Raw genomic sequence first — 18,756 nt, 5'->3', positions numbered from 1 at the left:
AGTTGCCGATATATATATATAATTATAATTATGATTATTTATTTTTTCCCCCGCTTCATCTTCATCTTGTTCTGAAAGTCATTATCTTCCTCTTCATCATCTTCCCTCTGCCCAAAGTCATCCGCTGTGCTTGGACCCTGTTAATTACCGCTTGGAGCTATATTCACATTTAAATTCACTATGATATTCACAATTCATTGCCGCAGAGGTACACTAAAGTCTAGTGCAGCTCTGAATGCAGAGAGAACAAAGCAACCAGGTGCTCACCAGAGACGTAGTCAACAGAGTTCAAATAGTAAAAGGTGCTCCTGGATCAGATGGGATAAAACATCAGATAAAAAAATGGGAGATGGGAGGTTAAAAGGGAGGGAACAGCCTTTATTTAATTCACCCTCTTTTAACCTCGAGGGCCCTGCGGATCTCCCATTTTTTATCAGCTCTGAATGCAGTTAGGATCTTGAATAGGTGCTAACATAGAATTCTGAAACAATACCAACATTGTAATAAGCGGATATCCTTTGTTTCCTGTTTAGGAAGCCATAAATCAGTAAAAGATAAAGTTATGAAATGTATGAGTATAGGCCTTTTTATACTGAATAGGGTTAAATTATTTATATTCTGACAGATCCATATATTTGTAATATTCCATTTTTTTCGGGTCTCGGAAACCGATGGTCCGACCAATATGTCTGAGTCATAGTGTCGGGGCTTTGTCAGAGTACCCGTTGTACCCGTCTGTCTGTGTCCCTTTTGTGCCCAAATATGGAGATCTCTATATCTGTCAGTCCTTGTCCCTTTAATGGCCATATATGGAGATTGCTAATGTCATCAGTATATATTACATATATTAGTCTCTATTCTTGGTTATATGTAAATAGTAATTGTCCCCTTTGAATGACATCTATAGCAAGCCTTCGGGCACTGGGTTATTTCATACACACAGTGAGAATGAGTTCCTTTACTACCTTTTCTGTAATTTAAACTCTTATCTTCTGTTTTGTGCCATCAGGAAAACCATTTAGAGAGCCTAGCATTCCATCACCCTGCAGCTTTTGTCAGATGTTGCATTTAATGGATATTTCATGGCAGCTATCATAAATCAATTTACTTTGGTTAAATTCTCCTCTAAACTCTGAAAACCTTTATAGCCCAGAGTATGGCACAAACAAATAAAATGTAAATATAATGAAAGAAAGAAATTATTGACTTTGACTTTTTACAGCCCACTCGTTCTTTTTTTCTCCAATATTGTACTACTTATGGTCATAATGTTTTGATTCTTTGATAGAGAGAGCAATGAGAAAAGTATTATTATTATTATGACTCTATCATGTATATCATTATTAACCTATTATATCTATTAACGGCCATTAAAGCTGACTAGTTGGTTAACTCGTTCTCTGAACATGAAAGATGTTATCCTCTCTGTGCCTTGCAGCCTACAGGGGATCATAAAATAAAATGGGTAAAAGTGAAAATTGATGATTACGATGACAAATGCCAGTTCTACCACAACTATTTCTATATCACAGTATGAATCATACCCTCCTCATTTCTCTGTGTCTGGCCAGGGATTAACATGGTCTCATCTCTAGTTATGTCTCTGTTGTCTTCAAGGCAGGGTTCTGTATCTCTCTTCTCTCTACCAGAGGAGTCAATGGAATCTTTACATCTGTTGGCTACGGATGATTCTGTAGAGTCGACCACTTTCGTGACATTGTATGAGAAGTTGTCTATGGGTTCGTTCTCTGTTTTATCATTGACTTTAGATGACCCTGTGCATGCAGATTCCATGGGTTCCATTATAGCTTCATTGTCATTTAAGGAGGATATGTTAAGATGGGCTGAGGAACATTCTGTAGAAACCACATCTTTCCTATCACCTGTTTTGAAGGGGTCAATAGCAACAAAACCATTATCATCGTTTGTGGTGATATCAGTTATAAGCACATGATTCCTACCATTGGCTGGAGGATTTGTATCCATACAAATCTTAACCGCAGAGGTTTCTATGGGATCTTGGTCTTTCCTCCCATTGGCTGCGGTCGTTTGAGAAAACGGCACAGTCTTTTCATCAACGCAGACCACGTTACTGCCTTTCCATTCTTGGAATTGGAATCTTGGGATTGTGCCAGTGGTGGTATTGAGGATAGCTCTCCGGGCCCTTTTGTCCGTTCCATTGCTGTTGGGCTGGGGTGTACTAGTACGTGAGTCACGGACTGTGCTATAGCTGCCTTGGATTAACGACAATGTCCTCTGGTGTCCCTCTGGTCTCTGGCAACGGTAAAGCCCACGGAATGCCGAGCGGAACTTCTGGGACATGGCGTTGTATATTACTGGGTTGATAGCACTATTGGCATAGATGCAAGTCCGACAAAACAGGATGAACCAGGAGTCCAGGTAGGGTGTGGACACAAAAGAGTTAATCAGAACCAAAGTCCGGTAGGGCATCCATAACAACGCAAATAGGATCACCACCACAGCTAGCATCTTAGTTACCTAGAGGTGAGAGAAGGGCAAGCAGGGAACAGCAGTAAGAATCACCGAAAGATTCAATCTAGTTTATGAAGGTTATATTACAATAAATATGCATGGCCCTAGAGTTTTAACAGGCATTGGAAATGAGAATGGGGCAAAAGAAGCAAGCTTTTGTGACATCCAAATCCCAGTGTAATATTGTCTGATAAATTGTTACAATTCTCGGATTATCTGTGTTTGCTTCATGATTGTTTGAGGCAACAGAACATTTCAAATTAAATAGTGACTCTGCGCAAGTGAACTTGTGGCACTGTCAGATGTCAGATGGAGTTAAGAGTCAATACTATTCACAGCTAGTACATAACACATCGTAGCTACATAAACATAGATCATCCAATCCCAGGGTTTCCTAAAAAATATTATTTTCTCTTTTTCTCTCAAAAATCAACAAACCACGGTATGTTTTTTATAGAAAATTGTCAGCAGTAATGTAGTCAATGGGCTAAACATGCAGAACACTGGTATGGTCCTTTAACAATGATTCTGTGAGTGAGCCAACCATATTGCAACAGCAACAGAGGGACAGGTGTGCTTAAAGCCTAATAATGGTGTGGGCTCCCTGTCCAGTCTTTAGTTATTGATAGTAAGTTGAATGAAGGCGCTCTGCATTATACAAACGTTAATACACAGAGACACAGACACAATTTAAATAGCATTTTAGCTGAGAAATAGCATAAAATTATCTGCTGTTGTTTCACAACCAACCGGCAAATTCCGGTGCAATCCCTCCAGGTTATGGGCCAACATGACCATCCTGCCTAGGTATGGGAACGAAAACGATGATGCCTGACAGGATACATGCTGAGATGAATCTGAGAGTATATTTCCAGAATAGAAAAAGTTGTATTCTTGTATTGCTAGTATACATGAATTGTGTTGTGATTGCTATTGGGGATCTCAGTGCTCGTATGGGAACAATGGGAACAATAATATAAGTATGAGAACAATAATATAACAGTAAATGTGTAAACGGATAAACAGGGACATATGTCTGTGACAGAGTCCCTTTTATGCCCATATACTGTATGCGGTCATCAGTATATGCCCATATATAGGCATGCCCTCTTTTGTGGCCATATATGGAGCTGACTGATTTGTTTGCTGATGCCATGACGACACATTGAGGTTAGACAACACACTCCATATTTGGGCGTTGCTGCATTGGGAACTCCTTATATGGTTATATGAGTCAGGGTGACATGAGCGTGACGTCAGAGGTCCGCCCGCTGGCCGACCTCCCGTAAGCCAATTTTAATATAGGATAAAGTACATCACAAGGTCATATTATTAGCGGCGCTAGCCGCTCTATACCTTTAGGTATAGAGCGGATCCTGCTCTATACCTGACTTTGTCCGTGTTCACCGTCAACGTTCTGATTGGTCAGACCCGTCAACGTTCTGATTGGTCAGACCCGTCGACGTTCTGATTGGTCAGACCCGTCAACGTGGATCCTGCTCTATACCTGACTTTGTCCGTGTTCACCGTCAACGTTCTGATTGGTCAGACCCGTCAACGTTCTGATTGGTCAGACCCGTCAACGCTCTGATTGGTCAGACCCGTCAACAAAGTGATTGGTCAAGCTTCACGTGACACATGGCTATAAACACATTATAAACACAAATCGATGACAAAATGTATCAAAGGCGCCGCTACCTTCACACAGGGTGTGATTTTTGGCATTACTAAGAGATTCACTGAAAAATATAGATGGTCCAGTTGGTTCCAGTTTTCACACTCTATGAGTTTTACTTTCAGTTACTTAGTTCTGTTTCGTGACGTCATGCTCGTGATTCAGCTGTTGTTGCTGTTATTACTTTTGAGGCGAATGACATACGTAGTTTAATACAAACAAACACTTTTCTAAATAGCTTAGTTATTGACAAGGTTGTAAAAGGGAAGTGTAAGAAACAGACAAGTAGAAACAGACAAGAAAACCACTGTTTTACACCTGTAAACCTGTGATGTGACAATAAAGTTGATTCTGAAACAAGGGGGAAATGTACCAAAGAAAAGCTAAAGCATTGGCAAAGAGTCAAACAATATTTAAAGTACTTCTTAAAGAGAAGGATCATAATACACACAGACATAAAGAATAATGTATAAAACAATATGGTGACAATGGGCATTGTAAAGAAATGAATCAGTGCACAAATAAACAACAGAACCAACGAAATTCAGTTACAGCAAAATAATCGCATTTATGCAGTGTGCATGAGCGTGTGTACTGTACATTTGTACAAATGTGTGTGCGTGCGTGCGTGCGTGCGTGCGTGCGTGCGTGCGTGCGTGCGTGCGTGCGTGCGTGCGTGCGTGCGTGCGTGTGTGTGCGTGTGTGTGTGTGTGTGTGTGTACAAACAATGCAACATCCCCACCCCCAAACCCCCCCCCATGGCTTTGTGACCATGACGACAGCTCAGGCATTCCTGAACCCCGGTGCGACAGGAGAGAAGCAGTCAGCGTATAAGGCTTCAGTGATTAGCCTTATCAGTCCCCAACAATACCACACACCTTCCTTATCCCCCACTCCTCTCCCCTCCGCACCCAGCCTCACCCCTTACACCTGCAGACATTTTAGAGCTCCCCCACCATCCCCCACCCGTCGTGCCATAATAATGTTGTTGAAGCATGGTTGCCTTTCACTCAGCTCCCTATGTTTTGTGATCACAGCAGAAAAAGAAAAGTCAGGCAGGTTGATAGCGCCTATCGTGCACACGTCTCTCCTCGGCTAAATGCTATTTGAGATAAGGGTCTCTGTCCCCTGCCTCAAGCAGCAAGTCAGTGACAGCCACCTCAGCAAGTAGATTAAAAAGGGAAAATCGCTACACAACAAAGCATTTAATTGAACAGGGAGGAGGCGGAGAGGGCGGGTTTCTAATTATCACAATGCAGAGATAATGAGACAGAAAGAATCTGAGTGGCATTTTGAATATGCATATTATTACTGCCAGTGCCACCATGCACCAGTGGCTTACTGGGTTCTGATACAACAAACAAAGAGGACGGACTCGGTCGAGGAAATTAACGGAAGAGTCCGGGATCCGTTTCACCAAAGAATCTGCTTTTCAGTTCAGATGTAAATGATATCAAGTTGCCCCTAGTTAATACTACAGCACCACACACCAAACATAAGCATCCGTCTTCTTGAATGTGCACTTCAGGAGATCACAGACAGGAAAAAGTCTTGAAGATTAAAAGTGTATATTAATCTCACAGCATAGTATTAATCTCCAACCGTAAAACCGCCATTCTTTGGTACACAGAAGTTTATCGAACTCTGTCGGATTGAATCAGCCTATCAAACAGCCCGAGGGCAGATGAATGAAAACAGTGTGGACTGCATATTGAAGAACTGAGAGTAAAACCATCTGCAGTATTAAGCACACTTCAATGTAAATCCCAAATCACATTATGCAAATCTTTGGCTCTTGGATGGAGCCCTTGAACACTATTGATTAGAATCTACTCTCTTTCATATGAGCGTTGAGGCTTGTGCACGAGTATGCATGCAAGCATGCATTTCCTTGCATGTAGCCACACACACAGACCAACGTAGACCCAGACCCCAATGCGAGTATTTAAGGCCGGGGCATGTATATGAATGAATTAAGCCTGAGTTATAAATGATTTAGTTGCATCTTGCATGCCCCCGATGCGGTAACACTTGCTATGCATCCCATGTCTATAATGCATTATAAGCATACTTATAATGCCTTATAATTTTTCTTATAATGTATAATTACAGTTATAGGAACTCATAAGTACACATAATGCTTTAGAACAATAATACACATTATAAATCTCCTTATAATGGCTCATAAGGTCAAGTATCATAATGCTTCATTATTACTGGTCAAACTGACTGACTTTTTTATTTTGGCCAGGATCATAGTGTATTATAATTCTCATATTATAGACCCTCCAGAAAAATCCTTGATTACGCGGGCAAAATTCCTTGATTATGTGGTCCAAAATCCTTGATTATGCGATGGAATATGCAGGGTTTTATGTGATTTTTTTTGCGGTGAAATTGCCGTAATTTTCTAAAATTGCAGGAACTTAAAGAATATGCTCAAACTTTTCTGGCTCTTGTTATTGAACTTGTATATAGAACTGTCCGACTCCTCCAGACAGTCTTATAGTGGGATGATATGATGTGAGGCCTTTTCATTTAATCTCTGAGACCTCATTATACCAGGGGACAAATGGACATGGCTTTATGGTCCCTGGGAGGTTGCTGTGTTGGTATATCATACACTAAACCTAGATCAGACTGTGTGCATGTGTGGGTGTGTCAGTGGACGTAATTGCAGCATGTCTCTGAAACAACACAGGAGAGATTTAAGGGTGGAAGAATACTGTAAAAGTGACCGATTGGCCAAGGCTCCAAAAAGTCCAGAGATGCAAAGTTTGTGGGTTTTATTTTTACCCAAACATCTTCCACCAACAGTTCCAGTGCAGCATATACTGTAAATAGTGAATAAATAAATGAATAAATAATAAAATAATTAAAAAAATAATAATAAGACTTTACAAAATATAGGAAATGAAAACACTTGACAGCAAACTGAACTAAAGAAAACAACCAAGAAACTGTTTAACAGGCGACACCCTTACACAAGGGCCCTGGCAGCTCTGCCCTAGGTGCTTACAGCTTGTTGCTCCAAGTCTAGTCTGGGAGACATCGCCTCACAGCCTGTACAGCAGGGGCGCGGCCACTGCGTTCTGATTCAAATCAACAGCCAATGAAGAAAAGGGGGCGGGATCCACATGCAGTGGGTGTTGCATGTAAATAGGAGCGACGGGAAGCAATTTCTCCTTGAGAAATTGCGGCCGCCATTGTTGTGTACCGCTGTTTGCCTCTCGTCGGACTGTTTAGACGAGTTGCACAGCTCTCAGACCGGTAAGAGGCGTGTCCACTCAGATTCTGAGCGTAAGCTACATCCCGCGCACAAATACCAGGGCTCTGGCCCAGAAGTTCCTCGCCCCTCCCGTTTGTATGCGAGAGCTGGCGAAAACTTCTGGGAACTCAGATTACTCCAAGTCTAACTGAATCACTGCCCCTGCAGTCTCCCTCTTATCGGGAGTGGATCCTACTACATGGCATGAAATCAATCAACAGTCAATTAACCCACCTACCCATTCCCATAGCCTATATGACTGACCTAAACCTTCAAAGGATGTTGTACAACATAATATAATTCACATTTCACGCACATCACTATATTCAAAAGCCCTTGAATTCAGACGGACAAAACACCTCTCCTCCTCTACAGTACTTGGCACCCTCCAATCTACAGAGGAGTGCCAGCACTGCAGAGGAGAAACAGGCACCGAGGTGACCACCCCATGGCTACCACCACCACCACAATGAACTACTCCAGATTCAATAAACAGAAACTTCAAACATTAAAATGTATTGGGAAATACGATGTTAAGAGCACTGTCCATGAACCAACACTTCCACAGTCATTTCCAAAGCCGGCCGGCAAAGTTAGTCAAATGGAAGCCGCTGTGTAGTTAGGTGTGTGTACATTGTCCTCAATCAGTGTTTGTGTTTAGGGCACGGGCTGCCCCGTGACACATACAATTAATTAATACATGTTATATACTTCAGTGGTTCAAAAGCTGCTTATGCTCTAATCCAGCAAATCGATATGTGGATGGGTGGGTGGGCCATATGTGGACTACATTGTATGATTCCAGTCTTTTTTGTGCTTTATGGAAGACTTATTCACCTCAACTAAATATAACTTATCTATCTATCGATCTACTCTGAGATTGTAAAAATTGTTAAACAATCAGATTAACTGATAGTTAAACAATTAAGGCTTGATTAATGTGAATCAGTCGTTTATGACATACAGTATCAAATATGACATATGACTCCACATTTGGCCTATTGCCTTCCATTATCAAATCAATATACAGTATTTATATGTATTAAACATTGTGTTAAAATAAATTCTTCTTTGGCCTACTGGCAGTGTGCACAATAAATGTGTGTCAATGATCGTTCCAACAGTTTGTGAGATTGGCACACACACACACACACACACACACACACACACACACACACACACACACACACACACACACACACACACACACTCACACACTTATATTCACAGACACACACACACACACACACACACACACACGTATATTCACAGACAATCTGACCTGACCCTCTTATAGTATAGATTGTAGAAAGTTGAATTGATTGTAGATGTAAGGTGCAAGATGAGATCCTGGTGGACTTTAATGGCTTTTTTCTGGAAAATGGAGGCACCTTTGAATGAGTGTCAGACTGGATTTATCCTTCAGGTCGCACCCTTTATTCTAGTGGCAGTAATGTGAATATTGGCAAACCATAAATAAGAACAAATGCTTCGATATTACAGTTCCTTGCGTGATGACTGCAAATAACACTAATATGCCTGTCCAACTTGTCTTAAGAGAAACAAGCAATCCAACTTTTCAAAATGCTATGATGAAAAACCACAATATAATCACTCACAAAGCTACTCCATTCTTGTCCAATTCCCTCATGAGTGGATGAAGTGAAGTGATACAGAGGCAGCTTTTAAGACCAAATATCCTGAGAGAACACAATATGTGTGAAAGCAGACAGACAAAGCGTGCAATCTGGGATGGAAGGGTTCTCAGAGGTAAATCTCTTTCGCCCCATTGCCTTAGGAAAAGAAAGTAACCGATTCTCAAGCTAATATTGTGGCACAGTGTGTCGATGTTAGCAATGTTTTTGGTGTCACATAGGCCCTAATAGCCACATAACACCCAGGACACGAGTGCTCCGCAAACAGTCACCCAAGGGCACTTATCTGAGGTAATAGATAGCAGGGGTATTGCCACTGCTATCCCTCTGCCACAGAGGGAATCATGGCTCCCAATCCCAACAGATGGCGCACAGGCAAAGACCAGCCCTGGGTCAAGTGTGACCAAAAGCTATTCTACGACAATTACTGGACAGATAAAAAAAGAGATGGAACCGTAACAGAGAAGAGGAAGAAGGGGCGAGAGTGTGATGATGTACCTCACAGCCTGGCATTCACCCTTTGGAAATGAGATGGTACATCTCAAGGAGTTATTCCTAATAAAGAATTTCCAACATACCTGTTTCCTTGATGACAGAGCACTCTTTGGCCGGCTCTGATGACCCCCCTTCCCCGACTCGGCCCTTTCTCGGCAGTTGCGATGAAGTGTGGTCGCACCAGCAGTGATGGTGCCGCCATCTGGGTGGTTGGGCAGAGGACTGGGGGGGGGGCAGTATCCAAGCATTAAGAAGATCAATCATTACAATGCACTTGGTTTATTTGATTGATCAACCAATCGACCCATTGATCGATTGGTTGTCAAGAAAACAGGGTGGATGTACAGTAAAATGACATATTATAACAATGACTTTCCTAAAAGTATTTATATTCTCTTTCAGTCAGCCAGAACAAATTAGGTACCTGAGGTAGAGGATTCGTGCTATGAGGCCATATAGCACAATCGCCAGTAGCAATGGGATGACATAGAATATGGCAAAGTCGATGAGGTAGATGGGCAGATAGAGCTCTCGTTTCACCTTGTAGCCACACTGCACATGTCCATCCTGGCTGACCTAAATGTCACACAGTTGTCACATTGACATAATATTACATATTGTTTGTGTAGTGACCTTCCTGAGCTCAGGGTTGCTTAAAGATTAGAAAAGGGCACAAATAAAAATAATTAAAGGTGGTAAATATAGGGAATTGTTGTTGCTCATGGCTGGAGGCAGCTAAGTTGCTAAGACAAATAATCTTTATTCTGTGATCACACCAACCATCCAAATCCCTCACAGGCATATACTGTGGTTAATTTTTAGAAATGCCAACAACAGGTAAATAAATAAATAACGCTGCCTTTAATCTTGCCCTGCTGCTGTTGTTAAGATGTTAGTTATTTGCATTCTAATAAAATCATTAACTGCACTCCACTCAAAATAATTACATTTTTCTCTTTTGTTTACACTCCCAGCCAAGTTCAATGTTGCTTGTATTTTCTCTGACCTGAATATCAACCAGGAAAAACCAGAGCATACAGTAGACACAGGTGAAGATCCAAACACCAGTAATGATCCGTTTGGCCCGGGAGACCGTGCACATCGTCTGAGCCCTGATTGGATGGCAGATAGCTATGTACCTGCAGATGGACAGGCAAGGGTTTGTTACAATATAATGAGACCCCAGTTCATGTAGCACTTTACTGTATATGTTCAACTGATGTTCCCGATGTGTATCAAATGTTGTGTTGTAAACAATGTGTTGTAGGGTACTTTACTTTTTTGCCAATACTTTTGTACTTTTACTCAAGTAAAATCTTGAATACATGATTTTCACGTGTATCAGTGTGTTCACTCAAGTAGAAAAAATAAATCTGAGTACTTCTTCCACCACTGCACATACAGTATTTCTTTCAGTGAAAGGTATTGGGTAGTAAAGTAACGCCCTACGTCACCTCTCTACGGTGAAGGCAGTGATGGAGCACGATGATACATTGATGCCCAGGTATTGGAGGTAAGTGATTCCAAGGCAACCGGCGTGGCCAAACACCCATGTGCCAGTCAAGCTGTCAGAGATGTTGGGCAATCCGGCTGCCACGAGCACTGTGAGATCCGCTATGGCCAGGCTGACCAGGTAACAGTTGGTGGGTGTCCTCATGTGTCGGGATGTGAGGACCACGAGCACGACCATGACGTTCCCCACGATGCCCACACCGCACACCAGCACAACCAGGAACACAGACACAGTCTTGTACTCCAGGGATTCGGGGACCGTGTCACCGGGGTTCAGTGAGATGTTAGTCGGTGTGTCCATCCTGGAGCTCTCGTTGTCCGCCATGTCCACAAGAAGGATTGTTTTTGTTTTGTTTTGTTGTGTCAGAAATCTGTGAAGACTGCATTCATTTGATTAAAATGACGTGGTGAGGGTCACAGCAACCCTGAAAGGTCACCATGATTTCTTAATGTAATCTGGTTGTATTTCTGTCAGAGTCCCACCTGTCCTTCTGTTGGGAATCGGTTCACACCAACATGTGGCGATTCAACAGCAGCTGTTTGAAGCCACCAAAACTAAAAGACTCATAATTTCTCAAGAGACACCCTTATGCATTTAGGATGAAATGTTTGTTTAAAAGGGAAGAAGAGACCAAATAAAATTCACACTGCTTTAACATCTCAGATGTTTGTTTGATTGTGTTCTTCCCACTGAAGAGAGCTAATTAATGCTGAGTGTGCTACAGAAGGTACTACAAGTGCAATCACAGTGTGAAGGAATTAAATAATGTGTTGGTCTTCTCGACTGCTACATTCCTCCTTTTATTCCATGGCCTAAAATTGTATCCATTTATCCACCTAGAAAGAGAAAATAGGTTAAATATATTGCAAACATATAAATACTATTTGGTATATCTTTGGTAGCAGAATTTTGCAGTAATGTGACAATGCACACACACACACACACACACACACACACACACACACACACACACACACACACACACACACACACACACACACACACACACTGCTCTGGTCCAAAACTTGTTTCATCAGCATCCACAATTTTCACTCCAATATACCTCCCACCATACACGATACTTCCTTAACCACATGAACCCACTAGTGTCTCCATTGTTCTGAGGTGAACACACAGTGAAGATAGCTACAAGCGCACAGCGCTTAAATTGCATTTTGAGTTATAAGTGGTTGTCGTATATTATCAGTGATAAGGTCGCAGGCCTGCCTTGGAAGAAAGTCTTGAGTCAGAGTTGAAGATACTTTGTAAGTCTTTATTTGCAAGACAGTGATTACAGCAAGGTGTCTGTCCTTGGATCGATTGACACAGAGCACACAAAATTACATCAATCAATACATCTTATAGTCTTCAGTCAAGAGATCCTCCCTAACTTTCCAACTCCTCCCCTAGTTCTCATTTGACCACTCACATTCAACCAAGATGGAGGCTGGACAACCCAAAACTCAGCACTCCCAGTCAGTGGTTGAACCAATTTGCATTTACAGAAAATAGTCTTAACAGGGATAAACATTAAACCATATTTCCACATGAAACTTTGTAAACCATCTTACTCAACATGTTGTTAGCTTTTGAATGAATCCAAGAACCTGTATACGTTAGTGATTGTAGACTTTGGTTCGATGAACTTCATTGAAAACATTACATTGTAGCCTTGTGTGTGAGCACTGGCAACTTCTCAAGAAAGGAACTAGGATAATTGATATGATAATGAACTCAGAAAGAACAATGATCTGGCCAAAAGGGTTCTTTCAACCCCCCTATTTTTACTGTTCTACTGTAAACACTCAACTTTGAATAACAGGTGAAGAAGGCCCAGGATGCCCTGGCTAAACAATGGATCAAAAGGTTTCTAAAGTGGCAAAGAATGAAAGGCCAACAGATCTACAGAAACATATGAGAGAATAGCATTTGCAATGTCTTTGCAAAACAAACGTGGTAACTTTATACTGACATCAGTGATCCAAAACACAATACTTGATAGGGGAGATATGGTTCAAATATTCCACATGGTTAAACCCAGATTTACAGTCTCCAGCTCTACTGAATGTCACGATAGCCAGGCCTCATTCAAGCCATGGAGGAGGCCTGTAACCAAATTAACGCAGGTTCCGTGCAAGGATGGACTCACCATTCAAGATGAGAGAGGACATGTGAACGAAATGCTATAGCAATCAGACCCAGCTCGGTGAGCAGATGATGCTTTAGTTTTTTGTTTTTGTCTCCACAAATGTTTTGCTGCTTTTATGTACTATATTCCATTTAGAATATGATTTTCAGTGCAAAATCCATCCTAGATAGATAAACTACAGAAAGCTTAGCTCTCATTGGACTGCCTGGACATTAGCATGGTGAAAGAGATTTTAACAGGTGTATAATCAAACCTTTGGAAATTCATGGATGTATTGACTCATTTTATATTATACTAATATCTCTGGGAAGTAAATAATACAATCTTTGTCTTTGTTGTGATTGGTCAATATATTCATGTCCTTTAACAATATCTCTGGGAAGAAAATCAAACCCGGACTATCATTAATTGTATAATAGTTAAAAGCATTAGATTGAGCAGATAATATTAAACAAAACAACTAAATCTTACACTTTCCCTGGGAAAGAATGAACATGTCCTGTATATGTATACAAAAATGTTGTGCAAATCAAATAAATCAAATCAGAGCAGTGTTGTAACTGGTTCAAATAGAATCAGAAATGTGTGTGCCATACGATGACAACTTGCATTCTAACTTTTAGCATAAAAGAAACTGCAGAAAATTTGATGTTTAAGTATATTACTTTGCAGTGGACAAAAGACACAATTAGAACTCTTCCGTTATGTTAATTTTGCAGTATCCTCAACCATTTGTGCTACTGCATGCATGGTGTGGAATGACTATTTCAGGTTGCGTTGAAAAGTAATTAACCGTGTTGACTCTGTGAAACTGTTCCTGCCCATCTGTTGATCTTTTCACTTCTAGGCTAGGAGTTGAGCGATATTGGATCTCCCCTCCCGAGGACTGCCTCTAATAAATGAAGGTGGACAAAAAAGTCAAAGTAATTTATCTCCACAATCAGTCAGACTGCATAAACTATCCCTTCCATTCCACACAGGTCTACACTTTAGGCCTAGCTGGTAGGCCAGATCTCATGCACACTTTAGGCACATTTCAAGTTAAAGTGTGTTAAAGTGTGTTGCTGGGGTTGTATTGGTCTAACGGTTTATACAAAAACATTAATAAAAAGGAAAACACCTGTCAAGAAGTTTCTTTGGTTGATGTAATTTATGATTTAGTTATTTTCTTTCCAGAGAGAGAGAGAGAGAGAGAACTAACCATGCTCGATGAATTCACACTCTGAAGAAGACCATGCGTCGAAACGTTAATCTATAATAAAGCCTTGACTGGGAGCTTTTGCAAAGTCACAGTGTGTGGACTTCTATAGTTTTTATCTCACCTTTTGGTATCCCCCACAGGGGTACCTTCTTCAATTCAGGGCTTTTACACCTTTGTTGTGTTGGCAATCTCTCTGTAAAGCCTTTTCAACTGTCAGTCCCTAATGCTACATCAATACTACTGAAAGGCCTATTTTGCTCTGCAACATCAAAAGTCTATAATGTAGGCTATAACTCAAGCTTGACTAAGCACCTGACAGGTATACTTTGTGCAGTTTATTTCTGAAACGTTGTCTATGGACTCACTTAGGAAGAGCTATGGGTTCTCTCTTGTGTGTGTGTGTGTGTGTGTGTGTGTGTGTGTGTGTGTGTGTGTGTGTGTGTGTGTGTGTGTGTGTGTGTGTGTGTGTGTGTGTGTGTGTGTGTGTGTGTGTGTGCATAAGTGCACACGTGCGTGCACGCGTGCGTGTGAATTTAAGTATGAGAGAGTGTGAGAGACAGACTGCTGCCGGTGAGAAACAGAGAGGAAAAACGACGGGCACAGACCAGAAGCATGGACAGACATCATAGACAGAATACAGACCAGAAGCATGGACAGAATACAGACCAGAAGCATGGACAGACATCATAGACAGAATACAGACCAGAAGCATGGACAGAATACAGACCAGAAGCATGGACAGACATCATAGACAGAATACAGACCAGAAGCATGGACAGACATCATAGACAGAATACAGACCAGAAGCATGGACAGACATCATAGACAGAATACAGACCAGAAGCATGGACAGACATCATAGACAGAATACAGACCAGAAGCATGGACAGACATCATGGACAGAACATAGACAAGAGATGGAAACAGGCAGCCATGGGATGTGTCAGTGTGTCTGCTGTTCACTCTGAAAACAAAGAATGTTTGGTACACTGGGGCAGTCCAGCTTGAGTGGGTTATAACTTAAAACATGGAAAACATCTGCGTCATTTTAGATTTTTGCTATATATATATATGAATGTGTGATACAAGCAAGTTCATATAGTGCGGCACTTCGTGCCACGCTATATGAACCTTGTAGATCTGCTATTTTTGGAAAATCGTGAAAATGTGTACAAATCTTTGAATGTATTTTTAAAGCGAACATTTTTAACTCAAATCTTTGCTTCTGGGGGTCCCTGGAACAAATTATTTTGAGATGGGGGTCGGCGGCCAAATACAAATCATTTTGGGGGTCCTTGACTTGAAAACGTTTTGAGCACCACTGATAATAGCAACATACATTTTTTCAGAAAACTGTTAGGATTTAGAAGACATTTGTAGAATCGGTCTCAGGTCTTACTGGGTTAAATAGGACAACTGCCACACATAATATTATTATTTTTTTGGTACAATTTCTTTCTTTCTTTCTTTCTTTCTTTCTTTCTTTCTTATTGTCTTTAGCAATTGTTTCTTTTGATTTGTTTTACATAATGCATAATGGCAAATTGATAACAATGTTATGACGTAGCCTAGGCTACATTGTAAATGTGCTAGAGCTATAGCCTTGGACCAAGACTGTCAAAGGAGGTTCTTTTGTATCAATTGTATGTGTATACACATAGAATCGATCAAAGAAATCTGTGACAGACTTGATCCAAGGCTAGGCTAGATAGGCTACTAGCAATATTGATTGATTGATTGATTGGTTGGTTGGTTGATTGATTGATTGATTAATTGATACGTTATTAACAGTTTGAGGGAAAAAAACACAGAATGTACAGTTCTATACAAAAGGACGCTATTAGGATTAAACCCAAGAGAGCACTATGGCTTGTTTCCATTGGGGTCCTGTGTATTCAATTCATCGAATAAACTCGGCAACATAAAGTAATAGCCATGAGACGAGATAATTAAACATGCATATAAGTTTAAACTAACTCATCCTCCACTCCAACGTTATTGCAGTAGAATAATGACCTACCTACTTATCATCCACTTTCTTGACAGGTGCGATGCAGAGTAGAGCGCCGAGTCAGACCCCTCTTCAAAAAGGTCTTCATGCTTATCTCACTTTTCGCTTTAATTGAGTGTTTTCAAGCTTGTCTCATTTTTCGCATTAGTAAATATTTTTAACCTGGTCGTGTCAGGTTTCCGTCAAATTCTAGCTGCAAAGGTTATAATGTTATTGTGGCAGTTGTCAGTTGTCTGCCTAATAATACCTACTAGAGAGCACCCCACTGCTGCGCCTTGCCGCGCAGGGTGCCTTTAGTTTCAGTGTTGCCATGTCGGCTTATTATAAGCGACTTTGGGCTTCTTTTTCTGTAAAGTTGGAAGTTGCGGTTGCGTTTTTTTGGGCTTGTTTCTAAAATGTACTTGCTTATTAGGCTTGTTTCCAAAAAAACGTATTATCATTTAATCCAGTGGTTCTCAAATATTTTATTGAAAATGTTTTGTGCCGGGGAACATTTGTGTTCCCCGGCTGTTTCAAAATGTTTCAAAAATATTCCACATTTTATAGATTGATTGATTGATGTACTTTATTTAGTAAGACATGAGAACAGTTACTGTTCTCACAGTTACTGTTCCATGTACTGTTATGTACTGTCATGTACTGTTCAACAGTACATGACAGTACATAACAGTACATGGAAGTACAAATTCACAATACAAGGTCTACTAAACTGGATAGCTCATTAAGCACTGAGCTTGTTTAAGATGAGATCCCCATCCACACAAATCATGATGACATATAAGAGACAGACAGATATACACACTACTATACAGAATGTCATACAATCAGTTTACAGGTTACTGGTATGAAGAGTGAAAAATATGTACAAAATAAGAAAGAGAGAGGGGGGGTAGGGGGTATGTTTTAGAAAATGACAGATCTTATGGTAAATTGGCTATTTTCAAATAGCGTCGAAGTGCTCATGTGGCCTAGTTGCTTCTTTTGGGCTTGTTTTCCTAGACCTGGTTGCTTATTTCTCTCACCTGGCAAACCTGGCAACGCTGTTTAGTGCGCTTGACGCTTCCTTCCTCCTTCCACAAACCGCTTTCCTTGCCTGGCCTTTGTCGCCCTCTAGTGGTCAACAAGGCTTTAGCAGCGACACACGTGTCCTAGTAATTATACGCATAAGATTTAAGAAAGCATTCTGTCTGTGTATAGAGAGTGGGTGCGTTCAACCACAACTCTTCTATTATTTGTATTAGTCGAAGCGTAAAAAAGGCGTAATTATACATTGATTGATAGAATACTTTATTTACAGTTTGCAAAGACAAGCACAAGGAAGTACCTTAAAAGACAATTGATTGATTGATTGATTGATGTACTTTATTTAGTAAGACATGAGAACAGTACATGACAGTACATAACAGTAAGTGGAAGTACAAATTCACAATACAAGGTCTACTAAACTGGAAAACTCATTAAGCACTAAGCTTGTTTAAGGTGAGATGCACACAAATCATGCACACAAATCATGATGACATATAAGAGACAGACAGACTGGTTGCCGCACTGGACGTCACACTGGTTGCAAGCGTCATACTGGTTGCAAATGAAACCCATTATGTCATGTCTCGCAGCGCGATGGGATTAAAATGCTTTTTATTGAACAATACGGGAGATACGGGTACTTATCGTGGTCCGGATCGCCTTGTAACATCCGTGGCTCGGAGGTAAGCACTTTATATTTGAAATCTGAACGTTTATGTACATGTGAGAGTTGGCAAGGCAATGTAAAAACATCGAACACCGCTATAAACCAGGGGGACTCGGCACCATGACTGTATGACAGTCATGTTTCAGGGCTATGTTGAACGTGATTTGAGCTCCCTCTGGTGTTGTGATTGTGGACACCATTCACGTTTTTGAAGTAGTTTGACAGGGTCTATTTAGTGTACACTACACTGATGCATTGTGAGCTTGTAGATCAGCTATTTTCAAAAGATCTTTTATACATTTTGAACTTGTGAAATGGGACATTCTGCATAATGAGTACTTTTACTTGTAGTACTTTAAGTACATGTTGATACCAATACTTTAAAAAACATTTTTTTTTACTCAAGTACATTTTTAATACCGGACTTTTACTTGCAACGGAGTATTTCTACATTCCAGACTTACTTAAGTAAAAAATGTGAGTAGCCTACTACTTTTTTTCCTCACCACTGCAACAGCGTTGCCAGATCTGACTCCAGATCTGCAAGATTAGGCCAGCTTTCAGCGCGGCTTTTCCCAGATCGTCGGCGTTTGATGACGTCAA

General features: G+C 40.8%; 1 protein-coding gene across 1 annotated transcript; it reads right to left on the bottom strand.

Moving 5' to 3' along the window:
* Positions 1-1,416: 1,416 nt before the first annotated feature.
* Positions 1,417-11,423, bottom strand: trhr2 (thyrotropin releasing hormone receptor 2; the record flags this gene model as incomplete). Its single annotated transcript, XM_084059513.1, has 7 exons — positions 1,417-1,439; positions 1,545-1,775; positions 1,962-2,499; positions 9,670-9,808; positions 10,011-10,162; positions 10,593-10,725; positions 11,041-11,423. 7 exons carry the CDS (start codon positions 11,421-11,423, stop codon positions 1,417-1,419), a joined length of 1,599 nt encoding a protein of 532 aa, XP_083915639.1.
* Between the last annotated feature and the right edge of the window lie 7,333 nt (positions 11,424-18,756).

The sequence above is a fragment of the Gymnoscopelus microlampas genome (assembly GCF_963454915.1).
Source record: "Gymnoscopelus microlampas genome assembly, chromosome: 6".
Taxonomy (NCBI): domain Eukaryota; kingdom Metazoa; phylum Chordata; class Actinopteri; order Myctophiformes; family Myctophidae; genus Gymnoscopelus; species Gymnoscopelus microlampas.
Note: the sequence above shows the minus strand (reverse complement) of the source record. Positions and strands in the feature narration are given on the sequence as shown.